General features: G+C 34.0%; 1 protein-coding gene across 4 annotated transcripts in view; it reads right to left on the bottom strand.

Moving 5' to 3' along the window:
- Positions 1–20,213, bottom strand: part of XRRA1 (X-ray radiation resistance associated 1) — a 139,720-nt gene that overhangs the window by 107,095 nt on the left and 12,412 nt on the right. For 3 of the 4 annotated variants that reach the window (XR_007952156.1, XM_051987109.1, XM_051987111.1), the window contains one exon: positions 9,868–9,923. Coding sequence is in view for 3 of the 4 variants with exons in the window: in XM_051987109.1 (XP_051843069.1) it covers positions 9,868–9,923 (56 nt within the window). In the remaining variant the exon portion in view is untranslated. Of the gene's footprint in view, positions 1–9,867; positions 9,924–13,265; positions 13,443–20,213 lie in introns of those variants that run through there. The other variant, XM_051987108.1, reaches the window with a different exon arrangement.

The following is a 20,213-nucleotide window of genomic DNA, read 5'->3' as shown; positions in this document are numbered from 1 at the left end:
TCATTAACACAGGAAAATGTCTACCATGAGATAGTATTTGCTCTATCACCTGCAGGAATTTGGTGTTTCTAGAATGAAACGTAACAGAAAAGGGGACTTGGGAGCAAGGTTCATAAAGCATAACATAGAAAGAATTTAGAACCCAAAACTGCCACTTAGTGGCTTTAATTAAATTAAGGAATAAAGAGACTGAAGAACTAAATAAGTTTATGAAGCAAAGAACAAAAATCCAAAAGAGATTAGTTCTAGAAAGAGGAGAGAAATAATGATAAGAATGAGGGAAAGAAATACTTTTTAGAAAAAGGTATAAATGTGAAATTTTAAAAAACTGATGAACAAAATAAATTGAAAGAAAGGAGAGGAAGAAAAATTTTGTTTCATTACTTGACAGAAAAAGGAACTAGTCCATTAAACTAAACTTCAAAACAAATGAAAGGGATAACCAAACTTCAAAACAAATGAAAGGGATAACCAATAAGTATGAGGTGGGGCTTAGAATGAAAGGAAGAGAACCAATAGAAATAGAGTACCTTAAAATAGATTAAACTAAAATAAGCTGATGAGATATAATGTTATGTTTACAGAAGAAAAGGAGGAAAAATCCCAGCCTGAAAAAAGTGAATATTTGAGACAAGTGAGGGAAAATAGAAACCTAATACTCATAACTTTAAATATGAATGGATTCAATAGTCCAATAAAATGACGAAGAGTGACAGACTGGATTAAAAAAAAAAAAAAGCAAAACACTACAATCTGTTGCACATATGAAACACATTGAAAAACAAAGATATATACAAAAGAAAAACGAGGAATTGGAAAAAATTTTTTGCTATGTATCAGGTGAATCCAAACAAGCAGGAGTTTTAATTATGCTACCAGAGAAAGCAAAAACAAATTTTGCATTATAAAAAGAGATAAACAAGGAAAGCATACCATGTTGCAAGAGACCCTAGATGAGAAACCAATATCAATATTAAACTTATATGCTGCAAATGCCTTGGCATCTAAATTCATAAAGGAAAAAATGATTGAATTATAAGAAGATATAGACAATAATATAGCAGTAAATGTCAATATCTCTCACTTAGCTTTGAGTAAGTATAAAAAATGATAAATGAAAGGGAAAACAACTAAACAAATTGTTGCAGAATCTAAAGCTAAAAAAATTATATCTTTTAAATGGGACTCTAAAAATATGTATATTTCTCACTACCACAATAAACTTTTATAAGAATTGACCATCTATCAGGACACAAAGATACTGAAAAAAAAAAAAAAAAAAAAAAGAGGCAGAATAGTAAATATATCCTTCACAGACTTTGACACATTTAAATAGTATCCAGTTCAAAGAATGTAAACAAAAGACATAGAACTAAATCACTTTTTCCTGCCAAAGGCCATTTGGATATTTAAAAAAATCACTGATGGGTTATACAAAATTATCAATTTAAAAACTTAAGTAGTGGTGGTTGTTATTCCTAACATTCAACTCATCATGGCTTGTGGTTGCCTTGACAGGGCCAGACCAAATGATTTCATTGTCTTTATATGGCCTGCAGGCTGGATGTTCCCTACTACTGATTTAAATGAAGACTTAACAAAAGTTCATAAATAACTTTGGGGAGAAAGAATTTTTAATTGATAAGGTCAAAAGTTAAAATGCAAAGGATTTAAAAGAAGATGAAGAGGATAAGCGGAAGCATTTTGTATGAATGACTTCTAAAAAAGTTTAGTTCAGAAGGGGAGAAGTATAGGACAAAATCTATTTCAGATGCTATGATTTGTGAGGTAAACAACAACTATTTTATCTGCAAAGTTGCATATAGAAGAATATTAATCTTCTGTTTGGTCCCAGAGGAAACAATTAGTAGGATTAGGGCAATTAGGAGTCATAAAAATAATGGATATTTATATATCATTAATGTTTGCACCAATCCTATGAAGAAAAGGGTCAAGACAGATTAAATAACTTGCCTAACTAAAATCACACAACTAGAAAGCAACTAAGGTTTAGGACTTCAAGAACAGAACTCTTTCCACTGCACCAGGACTGTGCTTTCAAAGAGATAAATTAGGCAGAGGCTGACCAGGGCAGAGCACGTTGAGACCATTGGGGCCTTCATTATGGAAACTATGTTTCTATTAACTCAGCTTAAGGTTACTTAAGCTTTTTTGTGTGCATTATAGAGTCATGTTGAATTTGTAATCCCCAGATCTTTTGCAACTTTTTGCTGTTTGACCATGCCATCCCAATCTTGAATTCATTCAGCTTATTTTTTTTTAAACCCAAGAATAAGATTGTATACTTATCCATATTAAATGCTATTCTATTAGATTCAGGTTGTTAATTATCCCCTGCAGAGACATTTCTAGATCTTGACTCCCTTATCCAAAACACTGCCTATTTTTTCCAGCTTGGGGGTCACCTGCCAATTTGGAGCATGTCAGCCATACTTCCATCCAAGTGCCTAATTAAAAATGCCTAATAATGTAAGCCAAGGATAGGTCCCTGGGGTATTCCATCTATAATGATATCAATCCATTAACAATTTTTAGCTCCTTGTCTGTAACAAGGAGCTTAAGTGAGAAGCAGATACTTATAAAGAAGGACTGGAAAAAAGGGAAAACTGTAAGAGTATAAGGTAGAGGGAAATGCATAGTTAGCATAGGAATGAAATGGGATGAACTCGCCCATAAAACTGAAGATAGCAGAATGGATTAGAAGTCAAAATCCAACAATATGTTGTTTACAAGAAACATCTGAAACACAAAGACACACACAGAGTTAAAATATGTGACAGGGGCAGAATCCATTATGCTTCAGCTAAAATAAAAAAGGCAGAGGAAGTGATTATGATCTCAAAGGAAAAGCAAAACAACACCTAATTAAAACAGATAAACCAGGGAAACTACATTTTGCTAAAAGTTATCATAAATAACAAATTTACAGAAATACTAAACATAAATGCACCAAATGAATTACAGAAAGAAACAGTAAAACTACAAATGTTGGGGAATGTCAATTTACCTATCTTTGACCTAGGTAAAAAGAAAGGAAGGGAGGGAGGAAAGAAGGGAGGAAGGAAAGGAAAGAAAAAAGGAAGAAAGGAAAGGAGGGTTCAAGGAAGGAAGGGAAGAAGGAAGGAAGGAAGGAAGGAAGGAAGGAAGGAAGGAAAAAAGAAAGGAAGGAAGGAGAAAAGTTAAGGACCTGAATAGAATTTAGACAAGTTAAATATGATAGCCCTCTGGGCAATATTGCTTTGTGATAAAAAGGAGTATTTTTTTTTGGCTGTATGTGATATCTTCACAAAAACTGATCATGTATTAGGGCATAAAATCCTCATAAATAAATACAGGAAAGTAGAAATATTAAGTAAATCTTTTACTGACCATAATGTAAATAACAACTAATAAAGGACCTTTGAAACAAAGTGAAAAATTAATTGGAAATTAAATAACTTTATCCTAAAGAATCCCAAAGAACAAATTAGAGAAATTAAATAACTTTATCCTAAAGAATCCCAAAGAACAAATTAGAGAAACAATAATTTCATTAAATATTATGACAAAAATGATTTAATATATCAAGATTTGTGGGATGCAGCCAAACTAGAAATTAGGAGAAAAGGTGTATTTTTCAACTCTTTCATCAATAAAAGACAAAAATCAGATCAATGCATTATAGGAATATAGTTAAATAGAAAAACTACAAAACCAACAAATTATCCCCCTCCCCCATTAAATGCCAAAATAGAAGAATAAATTAACAAAATTTTAAAGAATTAGAAAAGGCATTGAATTAACAAATAAAACTATGAGTTACTTTTTTTGAAAAAAAAAATTGATGTCATTGGATTTTATTTTAAAAAGAAGAAAACCAACTTAGTATAAAAAATGAAAAAGGAGAATTCCTAAGCAATGAAGAAGAAATAAAAGCTATTATTTGGGGCTCTTTTGTTCACTTATATGCCAATATAATCGAAAATCTAAATGAAATGTATGAATATTTACAATTCTCCAAAGGAAAATCCCCCCAAGATTTAGTGCATTTACAATTGAATTCTACCAAACATTTAAATAACTATTAATTCTAATATTACATAAACTCTGAGAAAACAGATAAATCAAACCAATCAAATTGCTTCTATGACACCTGACTGGATTAAGTTTTCTCAGTTTATGAGACTAGGCCTAAGTTATATGATTCCTATTCCCAGAGTCAGAAGATCAGGCCTTGAACCCTGGGTTGCAGAAAGTCACATGAAGTTAGTGAAATTACAGGAAGTGACATGAACCACAGGAAGCAGACAACATTGGTGACCACTGATTAAGGATGTTTACATCCTTTTAGTCTATCCAATGAAAAAGCTTGATTGGGTCTTTTGCTATTTAAATCCTGACAAGCTAGAAGCTTGCTGGGTTTTTACAAGCACATGGTGGAAACTGGGATGGCTACCAGGTGTGTATCTGGACCGCTTCCTGCAGAGACTAAATAAATGCTTTCTCTTTGTGTCTGAAGATGTCTCTGATTAATTAATTTAGGAAATAGATTTTACATCTGTCCCACACAAGTCTAGATACTTAAATTAAGGAGAATCAAAACAGAAAGAAAACAGTAGACCAGTTTTCCTAATGAATATGATTCAAAAATTCAAATAAAAGGAGCAATATACACAAAGATCATACAATATGATCAGATCAGACTTATACCAGATATTTAAGGGCTAACTCAATATAAGGAAAACTATAAGGATAACTGAACATATTAGTAACAAAGTCAACAAAAATTGTAGATTATCTTAGTAGATGCTGAATTTTTTTTTTGATGAAACAAAATACTTATTCCTGTTCAAAACATTAGAAACCACAGGAATTGAGCATTCCTTAAAATGATAAATTGTATTTATTTAAAACCAGAAGCAAGCAATATTTATAATGGAGATGTTGAGATTGGGAAAGGGGATCCCAGACTAGGGGTGCAGATGTCTCAAAAGAATTTGCAGACTTGAACCCATCTCCTAGTCAAGGGGCAAAGTTGATTGTAAGTAATGCCAATTCAAAGCTGGCTGGAATTCTAAGAGAATTCAGCAGAGAAACAGAAGGAGAGACATTTATCCAGCTTTCTAGCACTGATATGCTAATTCTGACTCATAGGTAAGGAGAAATTTGGTTCTCATTGTCTAGATTATCAGTCAGACTACTATCTCAAGAGTTTGATCTGTGAGAGTTTCCTGAGACCAGAAGCTATCTGACTAAGGAGTGGTCAGAATCAGACAGATTGAGCATGGAAGTTTCTAAAGCCAGATGATTTAGGACTACTGACATTATTGTTAGAACAGAATGGTGGAGGGGATGCGGGAAAACTAGGACACTAATGCATTGTTGGTGGAGTTGTGAACGAATCCAACCATTCTGGAGAGCAATCTGGAATTATGCCCAAAAAATTATCAAATTGTGCATACCCTTTGATCCAGCAGTGTTTCTATTGGGCTTATATCCCAAAGAAATACTAAAGAAGGGAAAGGGACCTGTATGTGCCAAAATGTTTGTAGCAGCCCTATTTGTAGTGGCTAGAAACTGGAAAATGAATGGATGCCCATCAGTTGGAGAATGGCTGGGTAAATTGTGGTCTATGAATGTTATGGAATATTATTGTTCTGTAAGAAATGACCAGCAGGATGAATACAGAGAGGCTTAGAGAGACTTACATGAACTGATGCTAAGTGAAATGAGCAGAACCAGGAGATCATTATACACTTCGACAACGATATTGTATGAGGACATATTTTGATGGAAGTGGATTTCTTTGACAAAGAGACCTAACTAAGTTTCAATTGATAAATGACGGACAAAAGCAGCTACACCCAAAGAACGAACACTGGAAAATGAATGTGAACTATCTGCATTTTTGTTTTTCTTCCCGGGTTATTTATACCTTCTGAATCCAATTCTCCCTATGCAACAAGAGAACTGTTCAGTTCTGCAAACATATTGTATCTAGGATATACTGCAACATATCCAACATATAAAGGACTGCTTGCCATCTAGGGGAGGGGGTGGAGGGAGGGAGGGGAAAAAAAAAATCGGAAAAGAAACGAGTGCAAGGGATAATGTTGTCAATATAAAGTAATCATTAAATAAAAAATAAAAATTAAAAAAAAATTAAAAAAAAAGAACAGAAGCCCCCCAAGGCCAGAAGACCCCAAAATCACTGTTATATTTCCCTAGAAGGTATATGGCATCAGAGATAAACTAGAAGCTTTTCTAATTTGTAGCATTAAGACAAAAAAAAAGAAAAAAGAGAAGAGAAGAGAAGAGAGAAGAGGACAGAAGAGAAGAGAGGAGAGAGAAAGAAAGAAACAGAAAGAATAATCATAGAGAAAGAGGAAATCATACAATGATTTATTTTGAGAATCCTAGAAAATCAATTTAAAAAATAAAAACAATTAACTTCAGCAAAGTTTTAAGATTAAAAAAAAACATATAGATCATCTTCATTTCTATATATTAATATCAAAATGCAGCAGGAAAAGAAAGAGAAATTTCACTTAAGATACCTGCCAAGAGATACATGCAAAAACACAAGCGTACAATATTTGAATACAATTATAAGACATTCTTCATACAAATAAAGACAGATCTTGAGAACTAGTAATTGTTCTTAGATAAGATTGGACTAATATAATAGAAATAAAAATACTACCTAAATTATTTTACTTATTCAGTGCTATAGCAATCAAACTCCAAAGAATTATGATATAAGCTAGAGAAATACTTATGAATTCATTGTAGGGCTTCTTAAACTTTTTCCACTCATGACCCTTTTTCATACAAAAATTTTTATGCAAACCCAAGTATATAGATGTAATACCTCAGTTTCCCTGAATTGTTTTGACTCCATTTCCCTGAATTATTATGCCCTGAATGGAATTGTTATAGCCACCCTTCCCCTTCCTTGCCCCATTGGGACTGAGAGAATTGGGGCCTCAAAGCTCTGGCCACTCTCACATTCCAAAGAGTCATAAAACTCCAGATGGCTTATCTCAAATGCTTGGGTAACTCTTGTCTCAGACTTCTGTCTCCTGCTCAGCTTCCTTATCTTGGCCCCTAATCTGTCAGGACTAAGTCACGGTCCTTCCTGAAATTATGACTTACCCAGTGTTCTATCCTCCTTGCCTTTGTTTCCCTGATACCTGGAGCCCTATAAAAGTCTCTGGAATTACTTTCTGGGTGCTGGATGCTTTGAGACAAGAGTCCCATTTGGCCAGTTGACTGTGGCTAGTCCAAATTCTCCACTATTAAAATATTAACAACCAAATCTCTATCTTGTCTCAGTTTCTCCAGCATTACATAGGTAAATAAAATAGGTATACAAAGCAAACATTTACTGAAAATAAATCATAATTTCTTAAACACCACATTCAGTTACACAACCCCATATGGGGTCTTACTACATGTGCTTATTACAATGGTAGGCATTCCTAAGTATGGAAAATAAAGAGGCAAAGACAGTTCCTGTCCTCAAGTCAGGGGAGACAAGACACAGAGAGATACAAAGAAAGATATGTACAGGAAATATAAGAGAAAATTAACAGAGATTATGTTAGGCCCTGGATAGTAGGCCATACTGCACCTTCCCATGTTGGCTCCTGGATAACAGGCCATACACCTCCCTCTCCTTTTTCATTTGTGCAATTAGACTTAGGAAAATTGAGTTTAAAAAGAAAACTTTAAATCTTGAGGTTCCTACTCCCTTTCATATACCACTGCAATATAATGAAGGATAGAAAAGAAAAATAGTCTCCAGGTGCTTACCTTTCTGATCTCATCCCTGTCCAAAAACTACTCTGGGAATAAAATTCTTGTCAAGGACAAAGACACTAAGTTATGTTACCTAGCCTTCCTCCCCTGTCTGACAGGGCCTGAGTCAAAGCCCCAAGTTGATAATGCCAAGATAACTCCTCTCTCTTTGATAACAACAGCTGCAAAAGCCAATTGCATTCTCGGCTTTCTATATTCTGCTTGCAAATTCCATATAAACTCTGCGCTTCAGTTTCTCTGTACTTCCAATGCTTTGGAAGCATATTCCCTTTCAGTCAGCTAGCTTAAACTCTCCACATTAAAGATTAAAACCAAAAAAACTCACCTCAGTTTCTCTGGTATTACAATTAGAAACTGGACCTAAGAGGTGGTATGAAAAGCTTTGTGGTAAAAAATGGGTTATTTATTAGTACTTAAAGGAAGCCAGGGAAGTCAGCAGTCAGAGCTGAGGACAGAGGGAGAACATTCCAGGTAGGGAAGAAAGCAAAAGAAAATGCCCAAAATGAGAAATGGAGTGTCTTGTTTGTGGAACAAGCAGGAAGCCAGTGTCCTGAATGGAAGAGTATGTTAGGGAGTAAGCTATTAGAAGACTGGAAAGATAGGAGGGGACCAGGTTATGGAGAGCTTTGAAAACTTGAGTGTTGTGATTAGCTGAGCTTTAGGAAAATCCCTTTAGTGGCTAAATGGAGGATGGGTTGAACTGGGGAGAGATTTGAGGCAGGATGACCTGCAGCAGGATGATACTGCAACAGTATCAGAAGAGAGGAGGTGGCAAATTGAATGAGAGATGATGCAAAGGTGATGTTGACATGGGGTGGCTGGAGGGAGAGACAATGAGGAGCTGAATATGCTGCCTAGTGAGTGGGAAAATGGTATTGCTCTCTAGGGTAATTGGGAAGGTACAAGGCAAGCAAAGATTTGGAGGAAAGATGAATTCCATTGAGTTTAAGATGTCTATTGGACACCTAGATTGAGATGTCTGAAAGGCATCTGGAGACATAAGATTGGAAGTCAGCAGAGAATAGATTTAAGCAGATTTAAGAATTATCAGTATACAGATCTAGCTTTTCAACCTTGAGGGGCTTCAGGCCAATTCCAATGGACTTGTGTTGGAGAGAGCAATCTGCATCCAGAGGGAGTATTATGGGATCACAACATGGTATTTTCACCTTTTTTTGTGTTTTTTCTTTCTCATTTTTTTTCCTTTTTGATCTGATTTTTCTTGTGCAGCTTGATAAATGTAGAAATATGTGTAGAAGAATTGCACATGTTTAACATCTCTTGAATTACTTGCTGTCTAGGGGAGAAAGGTGAGGGGAAGGGAGGGAGAAAAGCATGGAATACAGGGTTTTACAAGAGTGAATGTTGAAAACTATCTTTGCATGTATTTTGAAATTAAAAGCTATTATTAAAAAAAGAAGTATCAGTATAGAGATTAAGTCCATGGCAGTTGATGAGGTCATCAAGTAAATTAGCAAAGTGGGAGAAGAGAAAAGGGCTTAGGACAAAACCCTAAAGGACAATCAGGATTAAAAGGGATATATGAATGAATGAAATGGGATGGAAAACTATTATGCTATAAAAATGGAGAGGGTTCCAGAAAAGTCTGGAAAGACTTGCATGACTTGATGAAGCAAAATGAAGTGAGCAAGGAATAGTTTATATAATAGCAGTAATATGGTGAAAATATTAAACTATGAAAAACTTGGAAATTCTGATCAGCACAATAATCATATTGTGATTATATAATTGAATCATCATTCCAAAGAATTCATGCATGATGAAATATTCTATCTACCTGATAGAAAATGGATATATGCAGAATGCAAATTAAAGTGCATTTTCTTCTCTTCTTCTTCTTTTTTTTTATATATGGGTAATGCAGGGATTTACTTTGCACAACTATAGGTTTAGTTTTTCTTGCTATAATGGGCAGAGGAGGGGTGAAAAAAGGAGAGAATTCAGAATTGAAAATAAAATTTAATTTTAAAAAAAGAAAATGCCCTTGATTAGGGACCAGAATTTAATCCAGATTGTAATACTTACCTTTTGTGTGACCTTGAATAAAACCCCTTGACTTCTCTGTGTCTTAGTTTCCTCATCTAGAAAAAGAGATTAATAATATTCCTTAGTTTGGCATTCATTGTTTTTGACTTGTTTTTAAGTTATCTTTTTTTTCTTATTCTTAACTTGACAAACCTTGATAAACATGAACAGTTACAGAAAAAAAAAAAAAAAAAAAGGATCACATAAAAAATCCTCTATCTCGATTACCTAGAACTTGGATTTCTTTTAAAATTTATATATTATATTCTACTTATCAGTTCCAAAGAAGTCCTGCTTGTCTTTGTCTCCTTAATCTATCCCTTTTTTATACTAATTTAAAAATCATTTAAAAAAATATCATAATGACTCACTTTTCTTTCTTTTCTTATTCTTTTTCTGGGCAGCATTATTTTCATTATTCCCTTCTCTTTCCCAAATTCCCTCTCTGTTCCCATAAAAACAAAACAAAACAAAAAAAAACTTTTAAATAAGCCCAGACAAGCAAATAGGATCTACACATTGGCCCCATCCAAAAATCTGTTTCTATAATGCACTTTCCTTAGATTCATCACTGGTTCTTTGGACTCATAGCCTATTACTGCCTTGATGAGAATTTTTGGGAATTTCCTATTTGTTTTTCTTTATAATGTTGTAGCTATTGCATATAACACTTTCGCCTATTCTTCCATTTGAACCATGTGCAGATATCCTCTCCTTTCTCCTGAGGGAAAATATGGAAACTTCAATATGCAGAGATATCATTTGCCTGGCTAAATCTCCTCACCCATGTTGGTTACTGTACTGGAGTCTATGACATGAAGTTCCAAGCCTGCTAGAAGAAGAAATGGCTCCTGCATGGAGTCTCCCTTAAAAATAGCTCTTGAGAAGAAGTATCCCCATTCAACTGTCAAACTGATCTTAAAGTACAAATATAATCATGTCACCTCACCCCCTCATTCAGTCAACTCCAGTGGCTCTCTATTGTTTCCGAGATCAAATATAAAATTTTCTATTTGGCCTATACAGTGTTCTGTAACTTCTCCTAATTTTCCAGTCTTACATCTTATTCTTCCCCCTTTTCTCTAGCCTCAACATATTCTAGGATCCAGTGACAGAGGCCTCCTTATCTTCTTACTGAACTATCTCCCAAGGACAGTCATTGCCTAGAACTTTCTTTCTTCTTCTTCTAGCTTCCCTAGCTTCCTTTAAGCCTCAGCTAAAGCTTTCTCATCTGTAAGACTTTTCTTATCACCCTTAATGGTAGTGTCCTCTGAAGCTATGTGGATTATTTCCAAATTATCCTTTATATATCTTGTATGTAATGATTTGCATTTTCTCTTCCCAGTAAAGAGTATAAGCTTCTCAAGAATAGCATAGTTCTTAGCATATAATAGATGCTTAAATGCATGCTAGATGACTGATGACTGACTCTAGTATTTTTGATTCTTTAGTGCATTTTTTTTTGTGTGGGAGTAAACTATTCATTTCATATCTGATTCATATTTTATTTTTACCTTTTATATTATTACCTTTTTGACTTTTCTCCCTTCTTTGGGGAAATCCTAGACTAGAGGTCAAAGGCAATATTTTATTATTAGCAACTTTATCCAGGAAGCTGAGATGGAGAAGAGGAACCAGTGAATGTGTAGACCTCAAAGGCAGGTAGAAGACAGGTAGTGGGGCAGATCACCAGCCCATGTGATCTCAGCAGAGTGGAGCCTATTTGCCACTCTGCTACATAGGTCTTCTCATTTCACTCTACCTTAATTCATATCAGTCTTTCCAAGTTCCTCTGAGTCCATTCCTTTTGATATTTTTTCCAACATATTTTTATATCACATTTATACCACACATTTAAAATTTATTCAGTCATTTCCCATTTGAAGGGTGCCCACTTTGCTTCCAAGTTTTTGCTGCAATGAAAAGTCCTACTATAAAATTTTTGTATGTATGGATAATTTCCCTCTTTCTTTCATCTCTGTGTGGCATTAGCAGTGGCATGACTTGGCCAAAAAAAAGTATAGTTTAGTGATTTAGAGGGTATAATTCCAAATTATTTTCCAGAGCGGTTGAATCAATTTACAACTCCATTGAAATGCCTGTCTTTCTATAATCTCTCCGGCAATTGTCACTTTTCTGCCTTTTATCATCTTTGCAAAATGATGATGTGAAGCAAAACTTCAGATTTAAGAAAAAATTTTGTTGCTATTTTTAGCAAAGACTGACAAACAGTATTTCTATAAACAAAAGAAAATAGAAAAGAGGATTATATATGAAACCCTGACAACTCCAACCATGTTGAAGTTTACTACTTTTCATTTGATGGGTGCCCACTTTCCTTTCAGTTCTTTGTCACAGTTAAAAGTTCTACTATAAAAATTTTGTGTGTATTGATTTCTTTTTTTCTTTGATTTCTTTGTAATATTAGTAGTGGCCTCTAGGTCAAAAGGTAAGTATAAATTTGGGGGTACAATAGTGGTTATACTACTTCTGCTTTAGTCAAACTGATTTAAAGTACTCAAATTTATTTTATACTTTCCCACCTCTGAGACTTTGCTCATGCCTCTGAGACTTCCCCAACCTCTATCCCTGCTTATCAAACTCCATCTTCCATGACTTAATCAAAATATCCTCTTCTCTATGAACACAGTTGCCAGTGTTTGATAAACACAAGGATACAAACCACTGGGGGAAGGGTTTCTTTTTTTAAAAAGAACTGCTCAGAAAACTGGAAAACAGATGGGAAGAGATTAGGCTTAGACCAGCAAGTTATATTATATGCCACAACAAAGTTTCAAATGAATAGGTAACTTAAATATAAAAGTTCATATAAAAATTATAGTATAATGAAAAGAGGTACTATTCACCACTATGGCCGTGAATAGCAGGGAGGAATTCTTAAACAAAAAGGGATATATAGATTCATAAAAGAAAAAAATAGCAATTTCAACTACATAATATTTTAAAGCTTTTGTATGTTCAAAATCAATACAGAAATTATTAAAGAAAAAATCTTTGTATCCAACATCTCAGACAAATTATTGTCTCTCTGGATATTAGTTTCTTTATCCATGAAATGAGATAGACAGGATGCCATCTGATGTCCATTCAGGTGCTATGGATTATGATAAAAGTATAATATCTAAAACATATAATCAATTGATATAAATATACCAAACCAAGAGACACTCTTCAATGTGAGCATCAACTATAGCCACAACAAGAATATTATTGAGTAGATCTCAGAGTCTACGGATTGAGTTGCTCTAGCTTGTTAAGAAAAATTCAGGTTGGTTAGGGAAGGGTGCAACATTAACACTTTTGGGATTGGGGATTATGCTTCTCTGACATAGATTTCTTGGTATGTTGGCCTATGGAGACAGCTGTATTTACTTTACCTTTGCACATAATTCTTATTTGGGAGAGTTTTGAGTTCCTGAGGACTGGAGAAAATGTTTAGTCCTTCATCTTATTTGTAACATGACCTGGAAGTCTCTGCTACACTGTCTCTTGAAGGCAATGGGTCAAAGACTTGTATCCTGATCAGAAGGCTTCATCTCCACTAAGTATTTCTCCTTAAAAGAAAGGGTAAAGGTGTGTGTTAGGGGATGCAATAATTATCAAAACTTTTCAGTCTTTTTACACCTTATTCCCTGACACTTTTCAATCTAAGTGACATTGGCTTTGTGGCTCTTACACAAACAACATCCCATATCTTGGTTCTGGGCATTCTTTCTGGCTGTCCCCCATACCTGGAATGCTCTCCCTCTTCAACTCCAGGGAGATGCATTCTTAATCAAACAAGAGACAATAGCAATTACTTTTTAATTATCTCTATCCCTTGTTTAGTTTTGAATGGTTTAGTTTTAAATTTCATGAAATCATTACTGATCATGTATATTCAGAAGTAATTACATGAAATTGAAAAGCCTCTATACAAATAAAATTAATGCATATGGGTTAAGAAGTGAAACAGTTGAATGGGAAAATTTTTTTATCATATTTCTCAGATATATATTTTATATCCAAGATATATCAACAACTAACAAATTATCTAAATATATGTGTATATATATATATATATATTTGTATGTATATATACATGGACATATGTCACCAAAAACAATTCCTTAATAGACAAGTAGTCGAAAAATATGAAGAAACAGTTTTTCACCCCCAAAACTATTAACTATTAACAATCACATGAAAGAATGCTCCTAATCATTAATAAAACAAATGTAAATCAAAACAAATCTGAGATTTCATCTCACAACCAGCAAATTGGCAAAGATAGCACAAAAAAAAAAAAAAAAGGAAATAGTCAATGGAGGAGCTATGGAAAGAGACACACATTAATTCTTTGTTGATGGAGCTCTAAGATGGTACAATCATTTTGGAAAATAATTTGCAATTATGAAAAAAAGTGACTAAAATATCTATATCCCTTGTCCCAAAGAATAAAGCTGAAGAAAGAAAACAGTAAGACGTCCTCATATACTTCAAAATAGTTATAAGAACACTTTTTTTTTTTTTTAAAGTAGCACACATCTGGAAAAAAAGTAGATACTCATCAACTAGGGAATGGCTAAACAAATTGTTTTTGTGGTTGTTTAATCCCATTGAACTCTGTGACTTCATTTTGAGGTTTTCTTGGCAAAGATACTACAATAGTTTATCATTTCCCTCTACAGAGAAGTGTACAGATAAGGAACAGAAGCAAACAGGTTAAATGACATGCCCTGGGCCACTCAGCTAGTAAATGTGTAAAACTAGATATGAACTCATGAAGATGAGTCTTTCTGATTCAAAGCTCTAGAATTTTATCCATTATACCATCTAGCTATCCCTAGGAAATAACATGAATACACATAAGTCTCACATGGACTGATACAGAGTAAAACAGACCTACAAAACAATATATAGAAAGAACCTCTACCACTGATCAACAGAAAGTAAATGGTGCAGAATTATAAGAAAAAGCATCACTTCAAAGACAAAATCACTTCAAAGAGAAAAAAAATTTCCTTCTGTGCAGAAGTGGAAGATATATTAGACTGGAATACTATGTATATGTATAGACATTTTTAAACTTTTTCAATGTAGAGATAATTTCTGTTAATTTTCCTTTTTTTAAAAAAAATTACTTGTTATATCAGATAGCTCTTTGGTAAAGGGAAAGGATTTAATAAATGTAATAACAAGATAATCACAAAAATTTGTTTTAAAAAATTTAACAGATTGTCAATTCTATATTTAAGTGATACATTTGGTGATCTGTAGAAGTACAGCCAAACTGTTGTAGCCCATTCAAAAAAAATCTTATCTTGCGGTTTTAAAATTTATATCTATGGGTTAGTCATTGAGTGGAGTGTATATAGCTCAGGCAAATAACCTGAAGAGCCCCTCTTATAGATGTGAGATTTTGTGTTACTGAGAATGTCACCCCTATTCAAGAAGTTTCCTTCAATGGTTCCTTATTTTAAGTGAATCTAATCCTGTTCTCCAGAAGACTCCATATGTAGGTCCAGAAAGGTAAAAAAGTTAAATGAAAAATTCAGGACGTAAATAACTTTAGTATCTTTGTTTTGTAGACTTCATGAAGCCTCTGCAGTGAGATTTTCCTTTTTTTAATTAAAGCTTTTTATTTTAAAAATATATACATGAATAATTTTCAACATTCACCCTTATAAAACCTTGTGTTCTAAATTTTTTCCCTCTCTTCTCCCCACTCCTTCTCCTAGACAGCAAATAATCCAATATATGGTAAATATGTGCAATTCTTCTATATATATTTCCATAAATATACTGCACAAGAAAAAAATCAGATCAAAAAGAAAAAAAAATTAAGAAAACAAAATGCAAGCAAACAACAACAAAAAGAGTGAAAATTTCAGTTGGATTTTTCTAAAGTATCATCCAGGACAATTTTGGGAAAGACTAGACAATTTAAAAAAAAAATCTAGAATAGAGTTGACTCTGTGGCCTTTTATAATTTGTTACAAAGCTTGCTTTTGACCAAAAAGAGATCATGAAATATGAGAATTGACTGAAGCAAGAATTGGCTTATAAAATCACTTCATGGTCATGTCCCAACTTTGGTGGCTACTGACTGCTACCAATTCTGTTGGATTCTTCTATTGATTCTAATCACTGGTAAGAAATTCTGTGATGAGATATCAAGATTTCACAAACATATAACTGAGTAGTTCCCATTCAGAATGTTCTTTCATTCAAAATCACGAACTCCCATCTATAGAAGTGACATGTACTCACAGACACACAGTGGCAGGAAGGAAAACTGCCTCTTCAATTCTCTCCTCTCTTCTCTTCTCTTCTCTTCTCTTCTCTTCTCTTCTCTTCTCTCTCTCTTCTCTTCTCTTCTCTTCTCTCTTCTCTTCTCTTCTCTTCTCTTCTCTCTTCTCTTCTCTTCTCTTCTCTTCTCTTCTCTTCTCTCTTCTCTTTTTTCCTATTCTTTCTCTTCCCCTTTTCATTCCTCTCTTCTCTTTTCCTTTCCTGCTCTCTTAGAACTTATATTCAAACAATTGCCAAATCCTGTCAGTTATAATCTTTGCAACATCTCTTTCTCTCCTCAGACACTGTTAACATTCTAAAGCTGGTTCTCATCACCTCACATTGGATTAATACAGTAATCTTTGTCTTCAGGTTGATCTTCCTGCTTTATTTCTCCCCACTCAAATCTATCCTCCACTTAGTTATGAAAGTTATTGTCTTAAAATGCAGGCCTGACTATGTCACTTGATAAATTTGAGTGGCTCCTCATTAACTCCAGAATCAAATATAAAATCATTGGATTGACTTTTAAAGCCCTTCAGTGCAGTGGATAGAGTACTAAATACTTAGTTAAGAAGTCCTAAATTCAAATTGATCCTTAGACACTTGCTAGCTGTGTTTCTTGGACAAATAACCTTTGTATTTACTTCAGTTTTTTTCTCAAATGTGGAAAAAATAGAACCTGTTTCCAGGGTTGTTGTGAAGATCAAATGAGATTGTAAAGCTCTAGTACAGTGCCTGGCATATAGTTAGTACTTATTAAATGCTTATTTCCTTCCTTCTTCCTTCCTAACCTAGCCTCTTCCTATGTTTCCAGTCTTAACACACTTTAGTACTCCTTCCACATACTCTATGAACCAATGACAGTGATCTTCTTATTGTTCCTCATACAAAACATTCCATCTCTTAACTCTATATAATTTTTCCTGGATATTTCCTTTTACTTGTAATTCTCTCTTTCCTTAAATCTGTCTCCTGGCTCCCCTGGCTTCTTTCAAGTCTGTTAAAATACTACCTGCTGCAGAATCCCAGTCCCCCTTAATTCTAATTTGTCAATTATCTTCAATTTATCCTGTAAATATTTTGCTTGTACATAGATGTTCACATTTTTTCTTCTCCATTAGACTGTGAGCTACTTGAAGAAAGGTTATGTTTTTGTTTTTTATTGTAATCTCAGTATTCAGCAGAGTGCCTAATACATAGTAAATGCTTAACAAATGCTTGTTGACTGTATAATATCACTACTGAACCCTTCCTGTAACAAAAAGTTAAGCAAAACTGGCAAATCAACTGCATCTGATGATATATGCAACAATCTATATTATTGTTTCTCCCCCATATCTTCACTAAGAGAAGAGATGTGTATTTCATCTTCTGTCCCCTTGGTCTAAAATTGGTCAATGCAATTAATCCAAGTTCAGCTGCCATTTGTTTGCATTTGCCTTATTGAGTCATTGTCTATATTGTTCTCTTGATTCTACATTTTATGCTCTTTATAACATCATAAACATTTTCCTATCTGCCCTCTTCTCCAACTGCCTACTGGATATATTTGCCTGGAGGTCCCATAAGTATCTCATATTTAACATGTACAAAACAGAACTCATTATCTTTCTCTCAAAAACCACCCCTCCTCCTAATTTCCCTATTTCTGTCAAGAGTATTTCCATTCTTATGGACACCCAGTTTCTTAACTTTTAGAGTCAGCCTCAGCTCTTTACTCTCACATTTTTTTCCCTATACTTGTTGCCAAGACTTGTCAGTTCTACTCTCCCAATATCTCTTACATCCACGCCTGTATTTATATTATGCTTTCTCCTAGTCCAGGCTTTCATCACTTTTCATCAGAATTACTTCAGCACCCTCCTAACTGATCTCTTTGCATTTGACTTTGTTCTTCCAATTGATCTTCCTCACAGGTACCTAAAGCCACATTCTGAATATATGTCACCCCTATTCAAGAAGTTTCCTTCAGTGGTTCCTTATCACCTATCATCCATTCAGATGGATACAAACCCCATCATTTCGCTTCTGCTTATTTTTCCAGGTTTCCTTGTTCACTCTCATCCAATCAAACTACCCTATTTGCTGTTTATCATGTACAATTTTCCGCCTCTGGCTTCTTTGCCTGGAATTCTCTTCTTTTTAAAAACTTAGCTCCCTTTAAAATACACATTACTTCTTTAAAAACAAACTTTCACCACTACACACCTGTCAGATTGGCTAAGATGACAGGAAAAAATAATGATGAATGTTGGAGGGGATGCGGGAAAACTGGGACACTAATGCATTGTTGGTGGAGTTGTGAACGAATCCAACCATTCTGGAGAGCAATCTGGAATTATGCCCAAAAAATTATCAAACTGTGCATACTCTTTGATCCAGCAGTGTTTCTATTGGGCTTATATCCCAAAGAAATACTAAAGAAGGGAAAGGGACCTGTATGTGCCAAAATGTTTGTAGCAGCCTGTTTGTAGTGGCCAGAAACTGGAAAATGAATGGATGCCCATCAATTGGAGAATGGCTGGGTAAATTGTGGTATATGAATGTTATGGAATATTATTGTTCTGTAAGAAATGACCAGCAGGATGAATACAGAGAGGACTGGCGAGACTTACATGAACTGATGCTAAGTGAAATGAGCAGAACCAGGAGATCATTATACACTTCGACAACGATATTGTATGAGGACATATTTTGATGGAAGTGGATTTCTTTGACAAAGAGACCTGAGTTTCAATTGATAAATGACGGACAAAAGCAGCTACACCAAAGAAAGAACACTGGGAAACGAATGTGAACTATCTGCATTTTTGTTTTTCTTCCCGGGTTATTTATACCTTCTGAATCCAATTCTCCCTATGCAACAAGAGAACTGTTCGGTTCTGCAAACATATATTGTATCTAGGATATACTGCAACATATCCAACATATAAAGGACTGCTTGACATCTAGGGGAGAGGGTGGAGGGAGGGAGGGGAAAAAAAATCGTAACAGAAACGAGTGTCAATATAAAGTAATTATTAAATAAAAATTAAAAAAAAAAAAGAAAAAATCTGGAGATTTTAGTGATCTGTAAGCATGACTTGAATCTGAGTTGACAGCCAACAAAGTTTGAACTGCCTTGAAAAAAATAAAGTGTCTTGGGATAGGAAAGGAGGTGATTGTCTCACTGTATTCTCTGTATCAGACAAATTCTGTAATGTTAACTTTAAATACTAGGCATTTCATTTTAGAATGAACATAGATAATCTGAAGAATGCACAGAGTAGGACAATAAAAATGGTAAAGAGTCAAAAAAAAAAAAAAAACAAAACCTTTCCTTCTTCCCCAGTTATTCCTGCCAGCTGTCTCCACCCCATCTCTTAGTATTTAGTTTGTGTGCATTTTCTTCTTTATCATAGAATAGTTTGTATTCTACTCCTCTGCTCCCAATAAAAGGTGAATCTCCTGAACAAAGAAACTAATTTTTGTATGTTTACCCCCCAGTACCAAGTACAATGTTGGGTACACAGTAGGTGCTTAATAAATATAAGTTGATTGGTTTTTCTATGAATTCTTGATTTTCATAATTTCAATATAACAATAGCCTATTACATTAAAAATTGTTCTGTCATCAATTTTTCTGTCAATAGCTACATTTTGTTTCTAATTTTTCTGTTATCAGAAAGAGTTCCTATAAATATTTTGCTATATATAAGACCAGTTTTTTATTATTGATCTTTATAAACTTACTTGTAGAATCAATGGTTAAAGGGAGTGAACTTTTAATGAAATTTTTTGTAAAATTACTTTTTAGAAGCTATACAGAATTAAAAAGTTCCTACACAAACAAAATTTTTAGATCTAGAATAAAAAGGGAAATTGTCAATTGGGAAAAATTAAAATATTTTTGATAAAAATTTTGAATATTAGAGAAACTGACACAAATATGATACCAAGAGCCACTCTCCAAAAGAGAGAATTTTTTCCTAATACATTATATAGGTAATAATCAAAAGATCAAAAAGAAAATAAAATTTTTTACAAAAATAAACTATTATATAATAAATTAA

Source organism: Antechinus flavipes, chromosome 3, assembly GCF_016432865.1.
Source record: "Antechinus flavipes isolate AdamAnt ecotype Samford, QLD, Australia chromosome 3, AdamAnt_v2, whole genome shotgun sequence".
Classification (NCBI taxonomy): Eukaryota; Metazoa; Chordata; class Mammalia; order Dasyuromorphia; family Dasyuridae; genus Antechinus; species Antechinus flavipes.
This window is presented reverse-complemented; position numbering and strand designations above follow the sequence as displayed.